The sequence below is a fragment of the Pelophylax lessonae genome (assembly GCF_965119305.1).
Source record: "Pelophylax lessonae genome assembly, chromosome: 9".
NCBI classification, from domain to species: Eukaryota; Metazoa; Chordata; class Amphibia; order Anura; family Ranidae; genus Pelophylax; species Pelophylax lessonae.
In genome coordinates, this window is record NC_138776.1 from 74,043,919 (window position 1) to 74,064,423 (window position 20,505).

General features: G+C 45.1%; 1 protein-coding gene across 3 annotated transcripts in view; it reads right to left on the bottom strand.

Annotated features, from left to right (window-relative positions):
- STK32C (serine/threonine kinase 32C) overlaps positions 1-20,505 on the bottom strand; it is a gene marked incomplete at its 3' end in the record, with an annotated part of 459,328 nt that overhangs the window by 222,648 nt on the left and 216,175 nt on the right. For all 3 annotated transcript variants that reach the window (XM_082268440.1, XM_082268439.1, XM_082268441.1), the window contains exon 2: positions 16,860-16,915. In XM_082268440.1, the coding sequence (XP_082124566.1) occupies positions 16,860-16,915 (56 nt within the window). The remainder of the gene's footprint in view (positions 1-16,859; positions 16,916-20,505) is intronic.

The following is a 20,505-nucleotide window of genomic DNA, read 5'->3' on the forward strand; positions in this document are numbered from 1 at the left end:
GGGATGCTACACCATGGTAAACAAGGTCCTGTCCCAACTTGTTTGAGATGTGCTGCTGCCATCAATTTCAAAGTTACCTTATTTTTTTTCCAAAAACTGTACATTTTCTCACTTTAAATATTTGATATGTTTTCTATTTTCTATTGTGAGTCAAATGTGGGTTTATAGAATTTGTAAATCATTGCATTTTGTTTTCTGTAGATTCTACACAGCGTCACAACTTTTTTTGGAATGGCGATTGTTTATACTGTTTATATATATTAGGGATGCACTGATACCTTATACTTTTTTTTCCAAGTACTCGCCGATACTAATTATCGATACCTTTTTCTGAACCGCATCTGATTCTCATGACATGTGAACCAACTTGGCTTTCTATGGAACCGGTTCACATATGTGAGGGCCAGCCACAGTGTGATTTTAGCCCTGGTTCACGTATTTTGCGTTTTGTACTGTGTTTTTAGTGTGCAGATTTGCATAACAAGTGAAAGTTAATGTGTTCAGATAGATGCGTTGGAGCCACAGTGCGGTTTTAAAAAAGGGTCCTGTGAGATTCTTGGACTGTGTGAACCAAATTCGCAGTCTATGTGTTTCAATGTGAACTGTCAGATTACATTGCATTTCTCTTGGCAAGTGATCAGTGGAGAGGAGGGTGGAGTTCAGTGTCCTCTGTCACTGAAAACACACAAGCCAATCGGGAAAGGTCTGGCACTGTCACATGACAATTTCAGAAGCTCCTGATTGTCTGCAATTTCAGCCAGTGAGTTACACATTGGAAGGATGGAGTAGACTTGCTGATCTGTGTATTAGATGAAGCGCGGCTGCAATGCTGTTATTGGAGGCTCTTGTGTGCCCTTCTGTCAGCAGCCTTAAGGTCCTGGCAGAGAGAGAGAAAAAGAGAATACAATGGGAGCCATGGAATGCAATGCATGTTTGCTTTGAAATGGTCTGTGCTTTGACTCTGCTGTTGGACGATGGAGGTACTGTGTGGAGAGAGAGAGAACATAAATCGCATGAAAAATGCACTGCTGTTCAACGTAAAATGTGAACAATTCGCATTCCTGAATTGCAATGCAATTCAGAGTGTTTTTGGATGACATATACACTATATTGTTAAAAGTATTGGGACGCCTGCCTTTCCATGCACATGAACATGGCATCCCATTCTGAGTCTGTAGGGTTCATTATTGAGTTGGCCCACCCTTTGCAGGTAAAACAGCTTTAACTCTTCTGGGAAGGCTGTCCACAAGGGTTAGGAGTGTGTCTAGGGGAATGTTTGACCATTCTTCCAAAAGCGCATTTGTGAGGTCCGGTACAATGTTGGATGAAAAGGACTGGCTCGTAGTCTCCACCCATCCCAAAGATGTTCTATCGGGTTGAGGCCAGGACTGCTGGTCAGTTAAGTTCCTCCACCCCAAACTTGCTCATCCATGTCTTTTTGGATGTATATACAGAACTGGAGAAAAGTTAATAAATCCAAAGATCAAAGTGTGATTACAAAAGTATGAAAATAAAGATGCTTAAAGAGGTTGTAAACCCACTTTAAATACTTTTACCTGTAGTTAAGCCTATATTAAGGCTTACCTATAGGTGCTATAAATTGCAGATTGGCCGGAGGACGCGATCCAGGAAGCAGGATGGCTGAACATGTCGGCAGTCCTGTTGCTGAGTGGGCGGCACTGCTGGGGCTTCGTTTTTAGGTAAGTACTTCATAATGAGCTAGTATGCGATGCATACTAGCTCATTATGCCTTTGTCTTTACATGTTTTTTTTTTCACATTTTTTTAGAGGGTTTACTTCCTCTTTAAGTAAGGTATTCAATTAGGTAACAGGGAATAACTGTGTAAAAGGAAGTCCAAGTCAAATATTTCTGAAATGTGCTATACATAACTTCCCTGGTATAAAATAAAGTATATTAAGTCAAGTTTGTGCCTTTTGGTTGTTCCAGGATAGACATGCTAAATTCATGGAAGTATGGAACCCCGTTGTGTCATGTGTTTGGGAATGAATTTTTAGTGAGGTCTCAAGTCCTCAGGCCATCCATATCACATTGTATAAAAGGTTTAAGGCAGTGGCGTCGGCAGGGGGGGGCTGACCGGGGCTATAGCCCCGAGTGTGCTCCCCAAAAGCCCCGGGTCTCCTGTTGCTTTTTTAAAATGATTAGCCCCGAGTCCCAAAGCCTGGGTTTGGCCGAGAACTCGGGCTACATACCTCAGCAGTGTAAGATTTATAAAGCACATCCAATGATTGGTGGGCAATCCGGGGCAGCCGCAAGGAGAGTGAATGCAGCTGTCAAGTTTCAGCATTGATGTCGGGTGTGGGCGGGGCCGGTATGCCACGCCCACCTTCCTCCCCAGACAGCTTCTGTTTCTCTATGCACGGAACAATGGGGCGGAGCCCCGCATACCGGTCCCGCCCACACCCGAAATCAATGCTACTTGACAGCGGCAATCACTCTCCTTCCTTGCGGCTGCCCCAGATCGCCCACCAATCACTGGATGCAGTGGCGTAAAGGGCACTGTGTAAAGGGCAGGCAGTGGCAGCTCCTTCAGTCCGGGGACTAGCGGGGGCGGAGCCGCGGCGGGAAGGGGGCGGGGCCTCGGCGGGAAGAAGGGGGCGGAGCCTCGGCGGGAAGAAGGTGAGTGCCCATTGCCCAAGTGTGTGTGTGCTGGATAGTAGAGGGATGGGGAAGCTGCATATAGAGGAATTCATCTTTCCCTATTCTTTCTGCAGCTGCTGAATAACTGATTCTCCTCCTCTCCCTCCTGCAGGAAGAATAGGGGAAGATCAATTCCTCTATATGCAGCTGCCCCATCCCCTCCTATACAACTTCTTTTGCTGGCTCCCCGGTGCTCTTAACCCTCCCCCCCTCCAGTGTTCTAATCCCCCCTCAGTGCTCTTATTCCCCCCCTCAGTGCTCTTATTCCCCCCCTCAGTGCTCTTATTCCCCCCCCTCGGTGCTCTTATTCCCCGCCTCAGTGCTCTTAACCCCCCCACCCAGTGCACTGGACTGCCCCCTGTTCTTTAGCCCTCCCCCGGTGCTCTTCAGCTCCCCACTGTGCTTTTCATCTCCCTCCCCCCTATGCTCCCTGTCCCCCCCAGTGCTCTCCACCTCCTGCGCCTTCCAACCCCCCTGCAATGCTCTCTTCTTCGCCTGTGCTCTCCGGCCCCCCTAGTGCTCTTCTATCTTCTATCATGTCTGCAGTCTCTGACCATCTCCTGTATCATGTCCTCAGTCTCTGACCGTCTCCTGTATCATGTCCTCAGTCTCTGACCGTCTCCTGTATCATGTCCTCAGTCTCTGACCGTCTCCTGTATCATGTCCTCAGTCTCTGACCGTCTCCTGTATCATGTCCTCAGTCTCTGACCATCTCCTGTATCATGTCCTCAGTCTCTGACCCTCTCCTGTTTAATGTCTGCAGTCTCTGACCATCTCCTGTACTATGTCTGCAGTCTCTGACCATCTCCTGTACTATGTCTGCAGTCTCTGACCATCTCCTGTACCATGTCTGCAGTCTCTGACCGTCTCCTGTACTATGTCTGCAGTCTCTGACCGTCTCCTGTACTATGTCTGCAGTCTCTGGTCTTCTCCTTTAGCAAGTCTCCAATCTCATACTCAAACTTAAACACATTGCTAATAGTATTAGCTATCTATTTATGCTGAAGGTAGGACTATGCAGGGGAGGGAGGCAGAGAGTGCAAAAGGGGGAACTGTGATTAGAGAGACGGAGGGCCACTGCAAGGGGCACTGTGATGGGGGGGCTGTGAAATGTGTGCAATAAATATTCTTGAAAACATTACAAATTTTTGTGGGTGTTTTTACATTTTAAAGTTGGGGGGTGCCAGATATAGGATCCGCCCCGGGTGCCAAATGCTCTAGGTACGCCACTGACTGGATGTGCTGTAATACATTTTCTTTCTAAAAAACCCCAGTGAGTCGGCGCACAATAGAAGAGATCTCAGAAGAAACTCAGACCGAGTCAACCAATCGCAGCAAGACCTCCCAAACTAAAATAAGAAAGGGGTCTCACCATAAATATGTACCAATGTTTAAGAATGACCAAATAAATAATCTATAAGCAGCTAAAAAATCAACTGATTGAAGCAAACAACATATAAAATCCAACTCTTGTAGGCTGATCCGATTCCTTAAAAAAATTCTTAAAAAATCCTTAATAAAATTCCTATATTCGCCTAGGATATATGAAGATAGGAAAATATATCCAACTTATAGACAACTCCCAATCTATATTAAAAGACGTGTATGATGCGAATCCTAAAATTGATCCAATTCCTTAACACTAATCATAAATAAGTAATCTAAATATCTGTTCCCAGTGGAATTATAGCTTCTTTTCCTAAAACAATATGAGATGAAAACAGGCTAAATAGTCGCAACAGCCGACTGGATCGCAATACTAGTTCGTAATTCACAAATATAGCCAATATTCTCACAAATGAATCAGTGATGATGCATGTGTACCCAAACATCGTAAAGCTGTTGCAACTATTTAGCCTGTTTTCATCTCATATTGTTTTAGGAAAAGAAGCTATAATTCCACTGGGAACAGATATTTAGATTACTTATTTATGATTAGTGTTAAGGAATTGGATCAATTTTAGGATTCGCATCATACACGTCTTTTAATATAGATTGGGAGTTGTCTACAAGTTGGATATATTTTCCTATCTTCATATATCCTAGGCGGATATAGGAATTTTTTAAAGGATTTTTTAAGAATTTTTTTAAGGAATCGGATCAGCCTACAAGAGTTGGATTTTATATGTTGTTTGCTTCAATCAGTTGACTTTTTAGCTGCTTATAGATTATTTATTTGGTCATTCTTAAACATTGGTACATATTTATGGTGAGACCCCTTTCTTTTAGTTTGGGAGGTCTCACTGCGATTGGTTGACTCGGTCTAAGTTTCTTCTGAGATCTCTTCTATTGTTCTCTAGTGAGAAATACTAGAGTTGGCTGCATGTAGAATCGGATTGAATCCGAATCTCAGAGTTATATATTTGTCACCAGCTGCAAAAAAACACATTAGAGGAATCCTCCTACTCGGATACACACGTGACAGCGCATATATCACCCTATACTTTCTTAATACATTTACTTTAACCACTTTACCACCGGAGGATTTTGCTGTCTTCCGTCCAGGCCACTTTTTGCGATTCGGCGCTGTGCGACTTTAACTGACAATTGCGCGGTCGTGCGACGCCGTACCCAAACGAAATTTACGTCCTTTTTTTCCCACAAACAGAGCTTTCTTTTGGTGGTATTTGATCACCTGTGCGATTTTTACTTTTTGCGCTATAAACAAAAAAAGAGCGTTTATTTTGAAAAAATAACAATATTTTTAACATTTTTTTATATGAAAATTCCCCCCAAAAAAGATGTAAAAACCAATTTTTTAAAAATTTTTTGGCCAATTTGTTTTCTGCTACCTATGTTTGGTAAAAAAAAATCGCAATAAGCGTATTTTGATTGGTTTGCGCAAAAGTTATTGCGTTTACTAACAAAGGGAAAGATTTCTGTCATTTTTGGTGTTTTTTTTTTTAACGCGTAATGGCGGGGATCTGCGATTTTTTTTGTGGGACTGCGACATTGTGGCGGACAGATCGGACCCTTGACTGACATTTTCGGGGGTACCAGTGACATTACTGCAGTAATCAGTGCTATAAATATGCACTGTTACTGTAAAAATGACACTGGCAGGGAAGGGGTTAATTTTATTGTAGAGGGAGGGGTTAATGTATGCCTGGTGCTTACTGACGTGTAGGGGGGGAGGTGACTGAGTGAGTCATGGACAGATCGGATGTCCAGCTATGCTGAACAGTCCGATCTGTCACTCCCTGTCACTATGGAGATCCGCCCGCTTGTGTTTACACAGGCGGGCGGATCTCCACACTAGATCCCCGGCGATTGGGGCAGAGCAGCGGCGATCGCCGCTGCTCCTCCCCTGGCCCGACTCCCGCTGTGAATGAAAACAGCGGGAGCGAGCCTCCGGCGGCGCGCAAGCGCCGCCCAGAAGAGGGAGTGTCTGACGACGTTAATACTACGTCGTCAGACGATAACGAACCACTTTGCCGCAGTAGTACTACCGTACTCGGTCGGCAAGTGGTTAAAGCAGTCCTAAACACTAAGATATACTCTGAATGTCTTTCAAACATTATTATTGCTTCTGAAAGCATTAAAATCTCCTATTTAGCATCTGCAGGTTTCTTTGGGCTCTAGAGCTGGTAGAGCAGGGGTGGTATCAGTTTGTAGGCAGAGCTATTGATTGGCTGCGAAAAGATATCCAATTATTGGCTGCAGCTGCACACAGATCCCACCCTCCTGCACCAGATTGTTGAGCTGCCCAAAGGAAAGTATTACAGTTGTCTTCATCAATCTGGGTTAGACAGCATCAGAGGGAATTTAAAATAGATTTAGTGCATATTAGGACTCTGGTAAACTTTAAACTACACTCCAAAGCTCATTGAGCACAGCCACGTTTCCCATGCAAACATGTATGTGCAAGTACTGGATGTTGAGTAAGTGAACATGAAGGGAGATTGAACATTAAAATCTCTGGCAGTTTGCCTTTACTAATCACTAGTGGCCCAAAGTCTGACACCTGACGATCAGACCTATGGTATATGAGATTGTTGGACATCCCTTTTAAAAACTATGGGCAAGAAAGTAGACTTCCACCCTCTGAATGCACTTGGCATCGTTATTTTTTTCTCTGGTTTGTTCTCCTTTTTTCATTTTTATTTTGGGGTGGTATGGAGAGGAGAGGAGAGGAGTACAGGGGGTCAGACATGGGGTGGTATGGAGAGGAGTACAGGGGGTCAGACATGAGTTGGTATGGAGAGGAGTACAGGGGGTCAGACATGGGGTGGTATGGAGAGGAGAGGAGTACAGGGGGTCAGTCATGGGGTGGTATGGAGAGGAGTACAGGGGGTCAGACATGGGGTGGTATGAAGAGGAGTACAGGGGGTCAGACATGGGGTGGTATGGAGAGGAGAGGAGTACAGGGGGTCAGACATGGGGTGGTATGGAGAGGAGTACAGGGGGTCAGACATGGGTTGGTATGGAGAGGAGTACAGGGGGTCAGACATGGGTTGGTATGGAGAGGAGTACAGGGGGTCAGACATGGGGTGGTATGGAGAGCAGAGAAGTACAGGGGGTCAGACATGGGGTGGTATGGAGAGGAGTACAGGGGGTCAGACATGGGGTGGTATGAAGAGGAGTACAGGGGGTCAGACATGGGGTGGTATTGAGAGGAGTACAGGGGGTCAGACATGGGGTGGTATGGAGAGGAGTACAGGGGGGTCAGTCATGGGGTGGTATGGAGAGGAGAGGAGTACAGGGGTCAGACATGGGGTGGTATGGAGAGGAGTACAGGGGGTCAGACAAGGGGGGGGCATGAAGAGGAGTACAGGGGGTCAGACATGGGGTGGTATGGAGAGGAGTACAGGAGGTCAGTCATGGGGTGGTATGGAGAGCAGAGAAGTACAGGGGGTCAGACATGGGGTGATATGGAGAGGAGTACAGGGGGGCAGATATAGGGTGGTATGGAGAGGAGCGGAGTACAGGGGGTCAGTCATGGGGTGGTATATTGAGTTGGTCTCACCTTTGCATCTGTAAACAGCTTCCACTTTTCTGGGAAGGCTTTCCACAAGATTTTGTATTGAGCTTGTGAGAACTTGTGCATTTTTGAGGTCAGGTACTGATGTTGGACAAGAAGACCTGGCTGTTTACATTTACGCCAAAGGAGTTTAATAGGATTGAGTTTAGGCTGCATTAATTTATGTTCCATCTGATGCCGGCAGTACTCCTCTCCATACCACCCCATGTCTGACCCCCTGTACTCCTCTCCATACCACCCCATGTCTGACCCCCTGTACTCCTCTCCATACCACCCCATGTCTGACCCCCTGTATTCCTCTTCATACCACCCCATGACTGAACCCCTGTACTTCTCTCCTCTCCATACCACCCCATGACTGACCCCCTGTACTCCGCTCCTCTCCATACCACCCTATATCTGCCCCCCTGTACTCCTCTCCATACCACCCCTTGACTGACCCTTGACTGAGGGGGCCATTGGGTGGAGCTTGGGCGGTACTTACTTTTAAATATGGGAGGAGCTTGGGCGGGGCTTACTTTAAAATGTGGGAGGGGTTATCAAATTTATCTTCGGGCTGAAGCCCCTGGTCTTTTTCCCACCTAGCAACGCCCCTGGTTTAAGGGTTTTTCCCGCTCAGGAGTATGGGTGAGTCATTTGGAAAAGAAAAAGAGAGCAGTTGAGGAATAGAGAATGTAGGAGGGGGGGGGGGTGTGTGTGCGGGGAGGGGGGGGGAGTTTGCAGTAAAAAGAAAGGGGAGGAGTAGAGAAGGGTAGAGGTATACGTATGGAGAAGATGTGATGGCTTACAGTAAAAAGGGGTATGGAATAAAGGTTAGTCCATATCATTCAGTCCTTTCAGCCCCTACATCACCATCAATAGAGGAGCATGTTGAAAGATAATTTGGGGGGATTCTCTATAAAGGTCCTATAGGTTTTAGAAGAAAGAAAACTAGCCTAGGTATCCAAGAGGCAATAACACGTACAATGGAGTCTTAAGCAATTGCAGCGGGGTTGATTGTTTCCAATGTATTGTTGTCAATGTTCTGGTAATGCTAAAGCGGTATTAAACCTAAAACCAGAAATGTAGTAGTAGTGATAGAACATCTGAGATAGTTGGCATACTGATTGCTATTGACTGTAGTTCTCTCAGTCACAGATTCCAGTGAATGAGAAACACGACTTTGTGATTGAAGCCCCTTAAAGCCTCACTGGTTTTAAAATGTGACAGCAGGTGTGGGGAGAGGATCCCCTGCCACGGGTGGGTCGGGGGGGGGGGGGGATCAGGGGGGCGAGGAGGACATGTACTGAAATACATTACACAATACACCCCAAATATGGGTGTAACATGCTCCAAAAGATGAACTTATCCTTTAAATGTGCTAAATTTTATATAGTTTTTTTATTTTTTTATTTGGACATATAGCTAAACAGATCGAAAATTTTGATCAGATTTGGGAAGGATTTGCACTGCTAAGATAGGAAAATCGAGGTAGTCTGCAAAGGCAGCTATTTGGTATTCTCTCTTGTCTAATCGAATGCTGTGGATGGATATGTGAAGAATAATGGTTCTGATAAATGGTTCTAAGGGTAAAATAAAAAGAAGCAGAGACAGGAGGCATCCTTGTCCCATGCCATTTCTTATGGCAAATAAGTGGAATAAGGTTCCCTTAACCTGCAGTTGCGCAGTAGTGGAGGCATATAGGGAGGAGATCCATGATATCACACTGGACAGTAAACCTGTATGTTTTAGGGTGGACCATATGTAGTACCAGAGGACTCTACTGAAGGCCTTCTCGGCATCCGTGGATAGGAAAAGGCCCTCAAGCTTCCTTTATTTCATCAAGTGTATGTTAGTAGCAATAAAATGTAGACAGTGTTACCTTAGGATTCACGGCCAAGCATACAGCCTGCCTGGTCCAGGGCTATAAGACTCTAGGGCAGGGGCGTCAAACTCAATTTAATCGCGGGCCGCATAAGCATTATGGCTGTCTTCAAAGGGCTGGTTATATCTGTAGGATTAGATATCCAGCATACCCCACGCCCCCTTACACGAGATGTCAAGAACCCCCCCCCCCCACCATCAGAAGTCAATAGTCACTCACCCTTCCTTACATCACAAAGCACCCCCTTACCTTACCTTGTGCTGCTCCCAGGAAGAAGTTATGGGTGGATCTGGGAAGAAGTGCAGGGTCTGGAGGAGAACCAGGGGAGGGCTGGAGTCAGCTTCCAGAGTCTGCTGAATGCTGAGACCAGGAGAGGCAAATGCAAGGCATTGTTGCTGCTGAACAGAAAGGTGCAGGATCTGTAGGAGGAGTTCTGCCCTCCTCTATGCTGCGAATTGCTGAGAAAGGAGGGGGGGCAAAGAAGAGCCTTTCTGCAGCTGTACAGGATCTGTCAAAGGAGTTTTGTCCTCTCTGCTGCCGACCAGAGACAAGAGGGGGCAGAGACAAGAGGGTTGCCACAGCTTCAGGAGAGGTGCGAGGGCCATGTGAAATGGGGGGACGCATTCGGTCCACGGGCCTTGTGTTTGACACTGGTGCTCTGGGCAATAAGGGATGTGCAAGCATTTTAGCAGGTAGTTTCAGATCAACATTTTGTAAGGATATTGGTCTGTAATTTGAGTTGTTGGCCTTTGCCATCTTTTGCTATTACAGTATTTAAGTGTCTTACTATTTTCTAGAAAAATGTGGATAATATTTTTCTATCTCCTATCGTGCCTGGGGGATATGCCTAGGTTTCAGTTTGCAGTGTCAGCTTTGTAGAGTCAGCCATATTGCACTAGCCCGCCCCTTTACTGCCCTAGCCTGCCCCTATACTACCCTAGCCCGCCCCTATACTGCCTTAGCCTACCCCTATATAGCCCTATCCCAGTGGCATATCATCCGTCAGTGCAACGTGTTCACTGCACACAGGCCCTGACAGGGCCTGTGTGCAGTGAACACGTTGCACCCATGGATGATATGCCACTGGGATTGGTCTATATAGGGGCGGGCTAGGGAAATATAGGGGCAGGCTAGGGTAGTATAGGGGTAGGCTAGGGCAGTAAAGGGGCAGGCTAGTGCAATATAGGGATAGGCAAGTGTAGAAAAAGGACAGGTTAGGGTAGGAAATGGACAGGCTAGGGCAGTATAGGGGCAGGCTAGGGTAGTATATGGACAGACTAGGGTAGTATATGGACAGGCTAGGGTAGTATATAGACTGGCTAGGGTAGCATATGGACAGGCTAGGGTAGTATATAGACAGGCTAGGATAGTATATAGACAGGCTAGGGCAGTATATAGACAGGCTAGGATAGTATGTAGACAGGCTAGGGTAGTATGTAGACAGGCTAGGGTAGTATATAGACAGACTAGGGCAGTATATATACAGGCTAGGATAGTATATAGACATGCTAGGGTAGTAAAGGGGTCGGCTAGGGTAGTATAATGGCAAATACCTGTGTGGCACCATTGAGGTTTACATACGTATGTTGTAAATAAAAGAAATATCAGCGCACAGTAACACAGATCAGAAATTTGTAGCTGCTGGACACTCAGGTCAAACTAGAACACCCGTATGCAGAACTGAATAGAAAAAATAGTGCAGCGCTAATATTCAAACATGAACAAATGACACAAACAAAATGAGATAAAATGAGAAGAAGATAAGTCCATGCAATGCCCGTGGAGTAAGGGTGAGGAAAGGGGTCCTGAATAAAACAGTTGGTGCTCTTAGTGCACTGATATCCACCACCTTCTAAGTTGGCCTCTCACCTTAATAACACTTGGATTAAGCATGTAATTCCTCTCTAAGAATGGCTCCTCGATAATACATCCTCTTAAAATGGCATAGCAGGGAAGCCCCAATCAGAGAACGCTGTAAGCCTGTGACCACTTCCTGGATCAGCTCAACTCATTCACATGTAATGGGGAAACATAAAGGGCAGACCCATAGTGTAGTACTATTAACTTCTTTATTAAAATAGCATAAAAGACAGCCTCTTACTTTTGTGTGGATAAAAGCCAGCGATAAAGTGACAGATAATCTTGTCTTGGAGAGTCCTGCTCGGACCTCACCAGTTTGTACGTACTTTGAATGTGAAAAAATACTGCATGTCGAATCCTATTATGAAAAATTCCTCTGTCCCTCTCTCAGGCACCTCCACTCTAACTAGTTCATGTGGGGAGCAATTTTCACATACAAGCCTTAGAAATAGATCTACCTTCAATCCCCAGAATAAAGACAACAAATATATAGATGTCTTTAAGAATATGGTCTTTAAAGATCTGGAAAAATTGAAGGTTAGAAAAGTTGCAGATCCCCAATCTATCAAAGCAGGGATAAAATCAATAGAGGAAAACAAACAGATTATCATTAGACCTGCAGATAAGGGGGGAGGCCTAGTTGTTTTGAGTAAAGAATATTACAAGACCGAAATGGCACGTCTACTCTCGGACCGGGAAACATATGAGGTTCTGAGAAAAGACCCTCTTCCTGAATTCAAAGGAGAACTAAACAAATTAGTCGAATCAGGAAAAAGGAAGGGAGTTTTGAATAAGAAGGAATCCCTATTCTTAGACCCCTTATTCTGCCGCACCCCTATCATATATTTTCTGCCAAAGATCCACAAAAACAAAGAGCACCCACCGGGAAGGCCGATAGTCAATGGCATTGAGTCAGTGACCTCCAGACTAGGCCAATTTATTGATGTGCATCTCCAACCTTTAGTGACCAGGACAGAAGCCTATTTAAAGGACACTAAACATATTATACAACTTTTGCAGGAAACACCTTGCACTGCCTCATCGATATTGGTTACAGCGGATGTAGGCTCCCTGTATACCATTATCGGCCATAATGCAGCAGAGGCAGCCGTTAAATGGGCTTTTGCACACTCAAGTCTCCCCAGAAAGTTGAGAAGCTTCCTGTTGAGTAGTCTTTGGTTTTGCCTGTCCAGAAATTATTTCTGGTACGATAACACGTATTATCTGCAAACCAGGGGTGTTGCGATGGGCGCACGTTTCGCTCCCAGTGTGGCCAATCTCTTTATGGCCCACTGGGAGGAAGAAGTCGTATTCAAGAACCGCCCTCCGGAGTTACTCTGCTACAGGAGATATATTGATGACTTATTCCTTGTTTGGAACGGGGACTCTGATGGTCTCCTTACATTCATGGACAAATTAAATAAGAACGATAAAAATATAGGGTTAACTTGGACTATAAGTCAAGAAAAGGTGGTTTTTTTAGATCTAGTCATCTCTAAAGATGGCAATAGGTATACTACCTGTAATTTTTCAAAAGCCACCGATCGTAATGCATATATCCCGCTGGATAGTTGCCATCACTCACCCTTACTCCACGGGCATTGCATGGACTTATCTTCTTCTCATTTTATCTCATTTTGTCATTTGTTCATGTTTGAATATTAGCGCTGCACTATTTTTACATACGTATGTGCTCGCCCCAGACTAACCTTTTTATATAGGGTGTGTGAGGGTCATGAGCGTACTTTTAAAAATGCTTTATTTTATTATTTTTTTTACATTATATAATTTTTTTTGCACTTTTTTAAAACCTAATCAAGTTATCCATATGTGATAGCATGGACAGATGACAGGTACTATTAGACCCCCAATCTCTCTCACTAAGTGCTATATACTGTATAACACTGATATCTGTACCCTGAGTGGCTCCAAGTCTGACTTGCTGTCCCCTATTGTCGGGATGCGGACTGTGGCCCAGCCCCTCTGCTAAACTCTCTAGGAGGAGAGGTGGCCAGAGCGGCTGCCACTGTCCAGATCCCCATGACTCCACCATCCCTCTCTCATCCTGGCCAGCATGTGAGTCTTCTTCCAGCGTTGCATCAACAGCTGGCAGGGATGCTATGGTTCACTGCCTCCTCTGGGCTTAAACCTCCCCTTTTCTGGATAATAATCTGTGGGCATCTCCAGGGGTGGACTGAGCCTCTCATGGGGGCCCCTACTGACTCAAGGCCCTCAGGCAGTGCCCAAATGGTCAGTCCGCCCCTGCTTGGACGTCAATTTTCTGCCCCTCTCATTGTAGGGCCGACCATGACATTTTTTTTTATGTAAAAGGTGGTAAGTATTATACTCACAAAATGACAATTGCATCAAAGCTCATCATAAAAAAACAGCACCAACCAGTACATCATGATGTGTGATAGGACAATTGGAGATCTGACAGGCTAATGCATTTTAAGGCCTTGCCTCTTTCTCTTCCTCGAAATGCGTTAGACTGTTGGATTGCCAATTGTCCTGTCACACATCATGATGTACCATGGACTGGATGGTGCTGTTTTTTATGATGAGCTTTGATGCAATTATCATTTTGTGAGTGTAATAATAATAAAATAAAGTCATGTTTTTAGGATTATGCACTAAACACTATGCACTATGCAATGCACGCTCTGTTTTGTTTTATGGTTTCAAGGAATGGAAGGTGTTAAGGTTTTGGGCCCCAATGGTTTCACCTAAGAGGTATTATCTAACACACCTGTCCAGGCATCAGGGAAGCGGGAGGGGTTAGTCAGACTATTAATTGGAAGAGGGGAGAATTTAGGAATACTAGGGTAGGGAAGGGTAGATAAGCCTGTGGACATTATTAAATTACAAAGAGAGAGTATGGTAAGGATAGTATGGGAGCTGCAGTAGAGGTTGGTGGCTATTTGTTAACTTTGCCAAAACAGGAGTAATTGGGTTATGCAACTGTTTGGTCTCTGCTAACCTCTGGCTGCCTAATACTTTCACCTCCAAAGTAATAATGGGTGGGCACTACTAGTTACGGGATAGTGAACGGCTATTAGCTGGGTAGGAAGTAAAAAAGGGAGTGTTAAAAAAATAATTTAAAGATACAGACCTATGTTTTTAGGTTTAGTGTCCCTTTAGGTTTAGTGTCCCTTTAACATATTTCAGCTTACCAGTTCTTAGGTGAGGTGGCTGCATTTGTTTGTATTTTTTTAGGCCATTTTCTCTTTATTTTCACTTGGTGATCTTGTACACAGTTAATGTCCCTTCCTGTCTACACTCACTCCTCTGCTGCATCAATGGAAGGAGATTTTCAAACAAGCCTGCCTTTGTTCATCTTCATTACATAGTGGAGTGATGGGACTAGTTTGAACAAGGTAAAGTTCTTTGTGCATTCTTTAAGCTTATGGGAAGTGACAAGAACACTGCATTTTTTGGCAGTATCAGCAGGTATTTTCTGTACTTGCTGAAAAAGTTTTTAGCCTAAAAAAATAACAATAATGCTGCCACCACATCTAAGCACTGGTAAGCTGCAATATATTATATTTTTTGTTTTCAGATTTAGATATGCTTTAAATTATGGCAAAATGACACCATCTCCAGCACTCCCCCACCCCTCCTGACTCTAGCTCAGCTGGTGCAAAATACCCAGTGCCAATGGGTATGGGGGGATGTGACTTCCTCTCATGCTGGATCCAATGCCTGGGTCCAAAGGCTAATTGATAGGCTCCAGCACATGGTGGGGGAGGTGACACTACCAATCCCTCTAGGGTCTAAAACCAGATGAAAATGGGTATTTTGGTATCATCAGAGAGAGGAGCAGTAGAGGACTGCTGGAGAAGTATTAGTGTGTTGCAGGAAGGGTATTTTCAAAGATACTAATAAGAACATACAGTATGTTGCCAACACACATAACCAACAGTCCAAACATTTATGGAACAGAAGGCATCACAAATAGTGTCCTTGGCTCCTTCAATTCTTGATCTAAGGGCAGGGCAGTAGGCGTCTGACAGCGTCACCCACTGAGCAAATTTCGTCTGGTTCCTCAGGAGGAGAGCTTTAAAGAGTAACACTGTAAGTATTCTCCATTCATATCCATTCCTGCCCCAGAGGAGTTTGCAATATAAAACTCTATTCACACTCTTTGAGGTATATGTCTATAGGTCTGTATGTAATAACAATCTTCTGAAGTACGCAAGTTCATGTTATTCTTCCGGATTCCTACAGGTCCTGTCAGTCTCCTACTTGAATGAGTCACAATGTATACAACTATCAGCTTGTGTATGGACGTTTCGTAATATGCTCACTCTAATGAGTAGCACTTCGATTGCTAGCTTTCCAGGGAAGTTATATATAGATTCATAATGAAGTGCCTGGTTATTGTATCTATAGCAACAGTCTGGGAACTCAGTCAAGTTAAATTCTAATACATATTTTGTTACTTTGTAACTCAGGAGGTAGTTCATCCTGTAATATAGTTTCATTAAAGGCCAAGTCCGATAATTAAAAAAAAAAAAAACTACCCTAGCAATGGGGTCCCCTGCACTACAATGGTTTATGCTCATTAATGCTAGGAGAAGACTGAGGTGTAAAAATGCCCTTACACTTCACTTGGGCAGGCTCCCTCCATCTGTGCAACTGGTCCCCCAAAGCCTCTTCTATAAGATACTGTGGCTCATGATCACGTGATGAGGTCATCAAATGCAGTGCAGAGCCAAAAGCCCTGCATTGTACGTGATGAGGGCGAGGGACCGCCCACAAACTGCAGCAGAGGAGAGCACCATAGACTGCCAGAGCAAAAAGTAAGGTAAATGTTACACCATATTCATCATCCCCTAGAGTTAAAGTGAACTTCACTCTCTCAATCAACATTGACTATTTTTAGTCCTAATGCTGCCAGCATTAGTAAATGGATAAGAAAGTATATTTTATTTTTACTTGTTTTCAACTTTTTTTTTACATTTCTTCAGTTATATTACTGGTTTCCAGGCGTGGGCAAACAATGCAATACATCCCAGGATTCGTAAGAAGGGAAGGAGGAGTTTTCTCAGCTAAGCACACCCTCCTGCCTGCATGCTTGGGCTGAGGGTAAATTGATTCCAGGAAGTAATACTACATGCCCTTACTCAATATGGCCACAGACAGAAATGCTAGGGAGTGTTTTTCTCAGTAAAATAAAGCATGGAGACATGGATGGATGGGTGAATTTGCTTTGAATATTAAAAATGAATTAAATAGTGTTTTTGGTTAGTGGTGTTCAAATACAGTGTAGTTCTACTTTAAGCTATTTACATCATGCATTTAAACCTTATAGTGCAGAGTTCAGATCCCACTATTGAAATGACCCAGTTTTTGAATTTGGAACACCTGATTTGAGAAATATACTGTAGTACATCAGGACAAATTCTGCATGCAGCACTTTATACACATTACTGAAGTTACAATGTCACCCTTATGTCTCGGCTTAGCTGTTGAAAAGAAGAACGCGCTGTTACCTTGCCAAAGCTTCCCTTGCCAATTGCCCGGAGAATCTGAAAATGATCCAAGTTCACTGCAAGGAGAAGAAAATCTGTATTAATAAACTGTAAACTCTTTTGGAGTGGATCATGCAATAGAACTTTGTTTTGTAAGACTGTTAGAAGCATTAATAGTTTACAGCACGTTATACTACAGCAATGCTTCTCAACCAGGCAATGTAGACTAAGAGTTAGTATTGCATGGGGCACTGATAACAATTGAATAAAATAAAATGATATACTTTTGTAGATGCATGATTCTCAAATGTATTTCAAGGTGCTCACCAGTCAAAATACAAACTTAAAAGCATATCCAACCTACTCACTGCAGTGGCGTATTCTCCATGGATGCAATGTGTGCCAGGCACACAGGCTCCAAGGATGATGGGGGCCTACTGTGCTCTCATACACTACACATAATGGGGATTAACATGTCTGAACTCAGCTACAGGCACACCTGTCCCTTATGCTTGCTCCCATCAGGCTCCCTCCCTCCCACACTGGTCCATCCTCCGTCTACGCACAGTTAGTAACTCAGGCAGCCGTGTTACCCAGCACACTGTCACCAAGGCAAAGGCACCTGGAGCTCAAAATTTATGAAAAGGTGAACCTACACTGTTTTGGTCCCAATAGTAGTTTTAGCCATCACCGAATCCCAACAATCTGACACTAAAGATGGCCATAGTTGGATCGAAAATCATCCAGTTCAGCAGGTACTGGCCAAGTCTAGACAAGTAGAGAAAATACCTGTTGATTATTAATTAGCTAGTGTTTGGGACAAAGCTGTCACATGATAGCAGGCCCCCCGCCCAATCAGCTGAGCTAAGGATTGATTGCAATTTGCATCGTTGGACAACATGACTGCCCATCGATGTAAAAGGGGACAATTTTTTTGTGAAAAACATTTTTTTTCTGAAAGGTCTTGTCAAAAAATGTGTAGACATATACTGTTAATTTTGTTTGGTGATCTATGTGCATCTTATTCATGTACATGGGGGTGGTATCTGGGTGCCTCCTTGTTATTAACAGGGGCTTCCAGATTCTGATAAGCTCTCCACCAGCAGACCAGAAAAATCACCAGGCCAGAGTTGTGGGGAAAATACCTTTGTCCTCGTCTACTAGGGAGCAGTGGCGGCCGGTCTATTGAGGGCGCAGGGGCGCCGCCCCCCCCCCATCCATGCGTCCGGCCCCCTAATCTGCATGCAGGGGCCCCGGGCGCATGGAGCTTAATGGGTTTTTTTTTTAAATCAATAGGGTGATGCAAAGGGTGGAGCCAGGGCGCGGAGCAGTGCGCCCCGAGCCCAGCCATTGTGTGACAATAGCGAATGAAAATTTGCTATTGCCACACCGATCCTCCTCCTGGCCAATCAGGAAGCATGTCCGATACGTGCTTCCTGATTGGCCGCAAGGCAAACCCCATGCCATTGGCTGAGGAGGAGGTGGGAGCGGGAGGACCCAAGGAGACGCTCCGCCGGGACTGATGAGAAGCCGACGCCGGGACACTGATGAGAAGCCGCCCGCCGCCGCTGCTGCTCCAGGTAAGTAAGGGGGCACGCACGCTGATCTCTGCATTGGGGGAATGTATGCTGGTCACTGCATTGAAGGGGGCACGCACGTTGATCTCTGCATTGGGGGAATGTGTGCTGGTCACTGCATTGGGGGCACACACGCCGATCTCTGCATTGGGGACATGTATGCTGGTCACTCTATTGAGGGCACGCACGCTGATCTCTGTATTGGGGGCATGTATGCTGGTCAATGCATTGGGGGCACGCACGCTGATCTCTGCATTGAGGGCATGTATGCTGGTCACTGCATTGGGGGCACACACACTGATCTCTGCATTGGGAGAATGTATGCTGGTCACTGCATTGGGGGCACGCACGCTGATATCTGCATTGGGGGCATGTATGCTGGTTACTGCATTGGGGGCACGCATGTTGATCTCTGCATTGGGGACATGTATACTGCATTGAAGGGGGCATGTACGCTGGTCACTGCATTGAAGGGGGCATCTAAGCTGGTCACTGCATTGGGGGCATGTACGCTGGTCACTGCATTGAAAGGAGGCATGTATGCTGGTCACTGCATTGAAAGGGGGCATGTATGCTGGTCACTGCATTGAAGGGGTACGCACGCTGATCTCTGCATTGGGGGCATGTATGCTGGACACTGCATTGGGGGCATGTACGCTGGTCACTGCATTGAAAGGGGGCATGTACGCTGGTCACTGCATTGAAAGGGGGCATGTATGCTGGTCACTGAATTGAAAGGGGGCATGTACGCTGATCACTGCGTTGAAAGGGGGCATGTACGCTAGTCACTGCATTGAAAGGGGGCATGTACGCTGGTCACTGCATTGAAAGGGGGCATGTATGCTGGTCACTGCATTGAAGGGGGCATGTACGCTGGTCACTGCATTGAAGGGGGCATGTACGCTGGTCACTGCATTGAAAGGGGGCATGTATGCTGGTCACTGCATTGAAAGGGGGCATGTACGCTGGTCACTGCATTGAAAGGGGGCATGCTGGTCACTGTGCATTGAAAGGGGGCACACTGGTCACTGTGCATTGAAAGGGGGCATGCTGGTCACTGTGTATTGAAAGGGGGCACGCTGGTCTCTCTGCATTGAATGGGGGCACGCTGGTCTCTCTGCATTGAAAGGGGCACGCTGGTCTCTCTGCATTGAAAGGGGGCATGCTGGTCACTGTGCATTGAAAGGGGGCACACTATACCTTATTTATTGAAGGCCCCTTTCACACTTTTGCGACCTCAAAGTCACGCAATTTTTTACAGCGTTTTTTGCCGCAAAGCAATGCCTATTACATTTTTCTGTTTGCGCCCCCCCCCCAAAATTTTGAGCACCAGCCGCCACTGCTAGGGAGGCATCATGCTGGGGATACGTGGCCTAGTATGTTTCAAGAAGTAGTCCCCCTCCCTTTCCTGGCTTGTCAGGCTGGTTGCTTGAGCCTGGTGGGAATTTTTGGGAAACGGGGGCCCACACATTTTTTCCCCTGACTTTTGTGTGGGGATCCCTTATAAAATCCTTATCAGACCTGAACGGTTTGGTATAGAATTTGGGGGACCTGTCTTTTTTTTTTTTTTTTGCTTGGGGTCAACCTTAAAATTCATACTAGACCTTAAGAACCTGATATGAATTATGGAGGGAACTCTGCACTGTTTTTAAAAAAAAAATAACTATTCCTGGCCAACTAATGAATGAGGCAGGGCGATGTCACTGATTGCTAAGGACTCAGTAGGGGAAGAGCCGCTACTATACTGTATATAAGGTTTGACACCTTTCCGAAAGAGCTAAAAGTCTGGAGCTTAAACAAATGCCCAAAGAAGCAAAAATCTGTCCCAGCTTGTGTTCAGACCAAACCAGGAGCTCATCCCTGGTAATAAAGAACCAGACAGCAAAGTATATATTTTTTATTTATTTATTTTTTTAACAAAAAGGAAATTCCAGGAATTCGACTAGACACTATACACACTCCCTAACTCCCTCCACAGACACTCACTGGGCATACAACATAACCCCTAAACAATTCCACATTATTAATAATAAATATTTTGTATATAATACTTTTTGCAAATAAAAAAAACTCAGATAATCTGCACAATC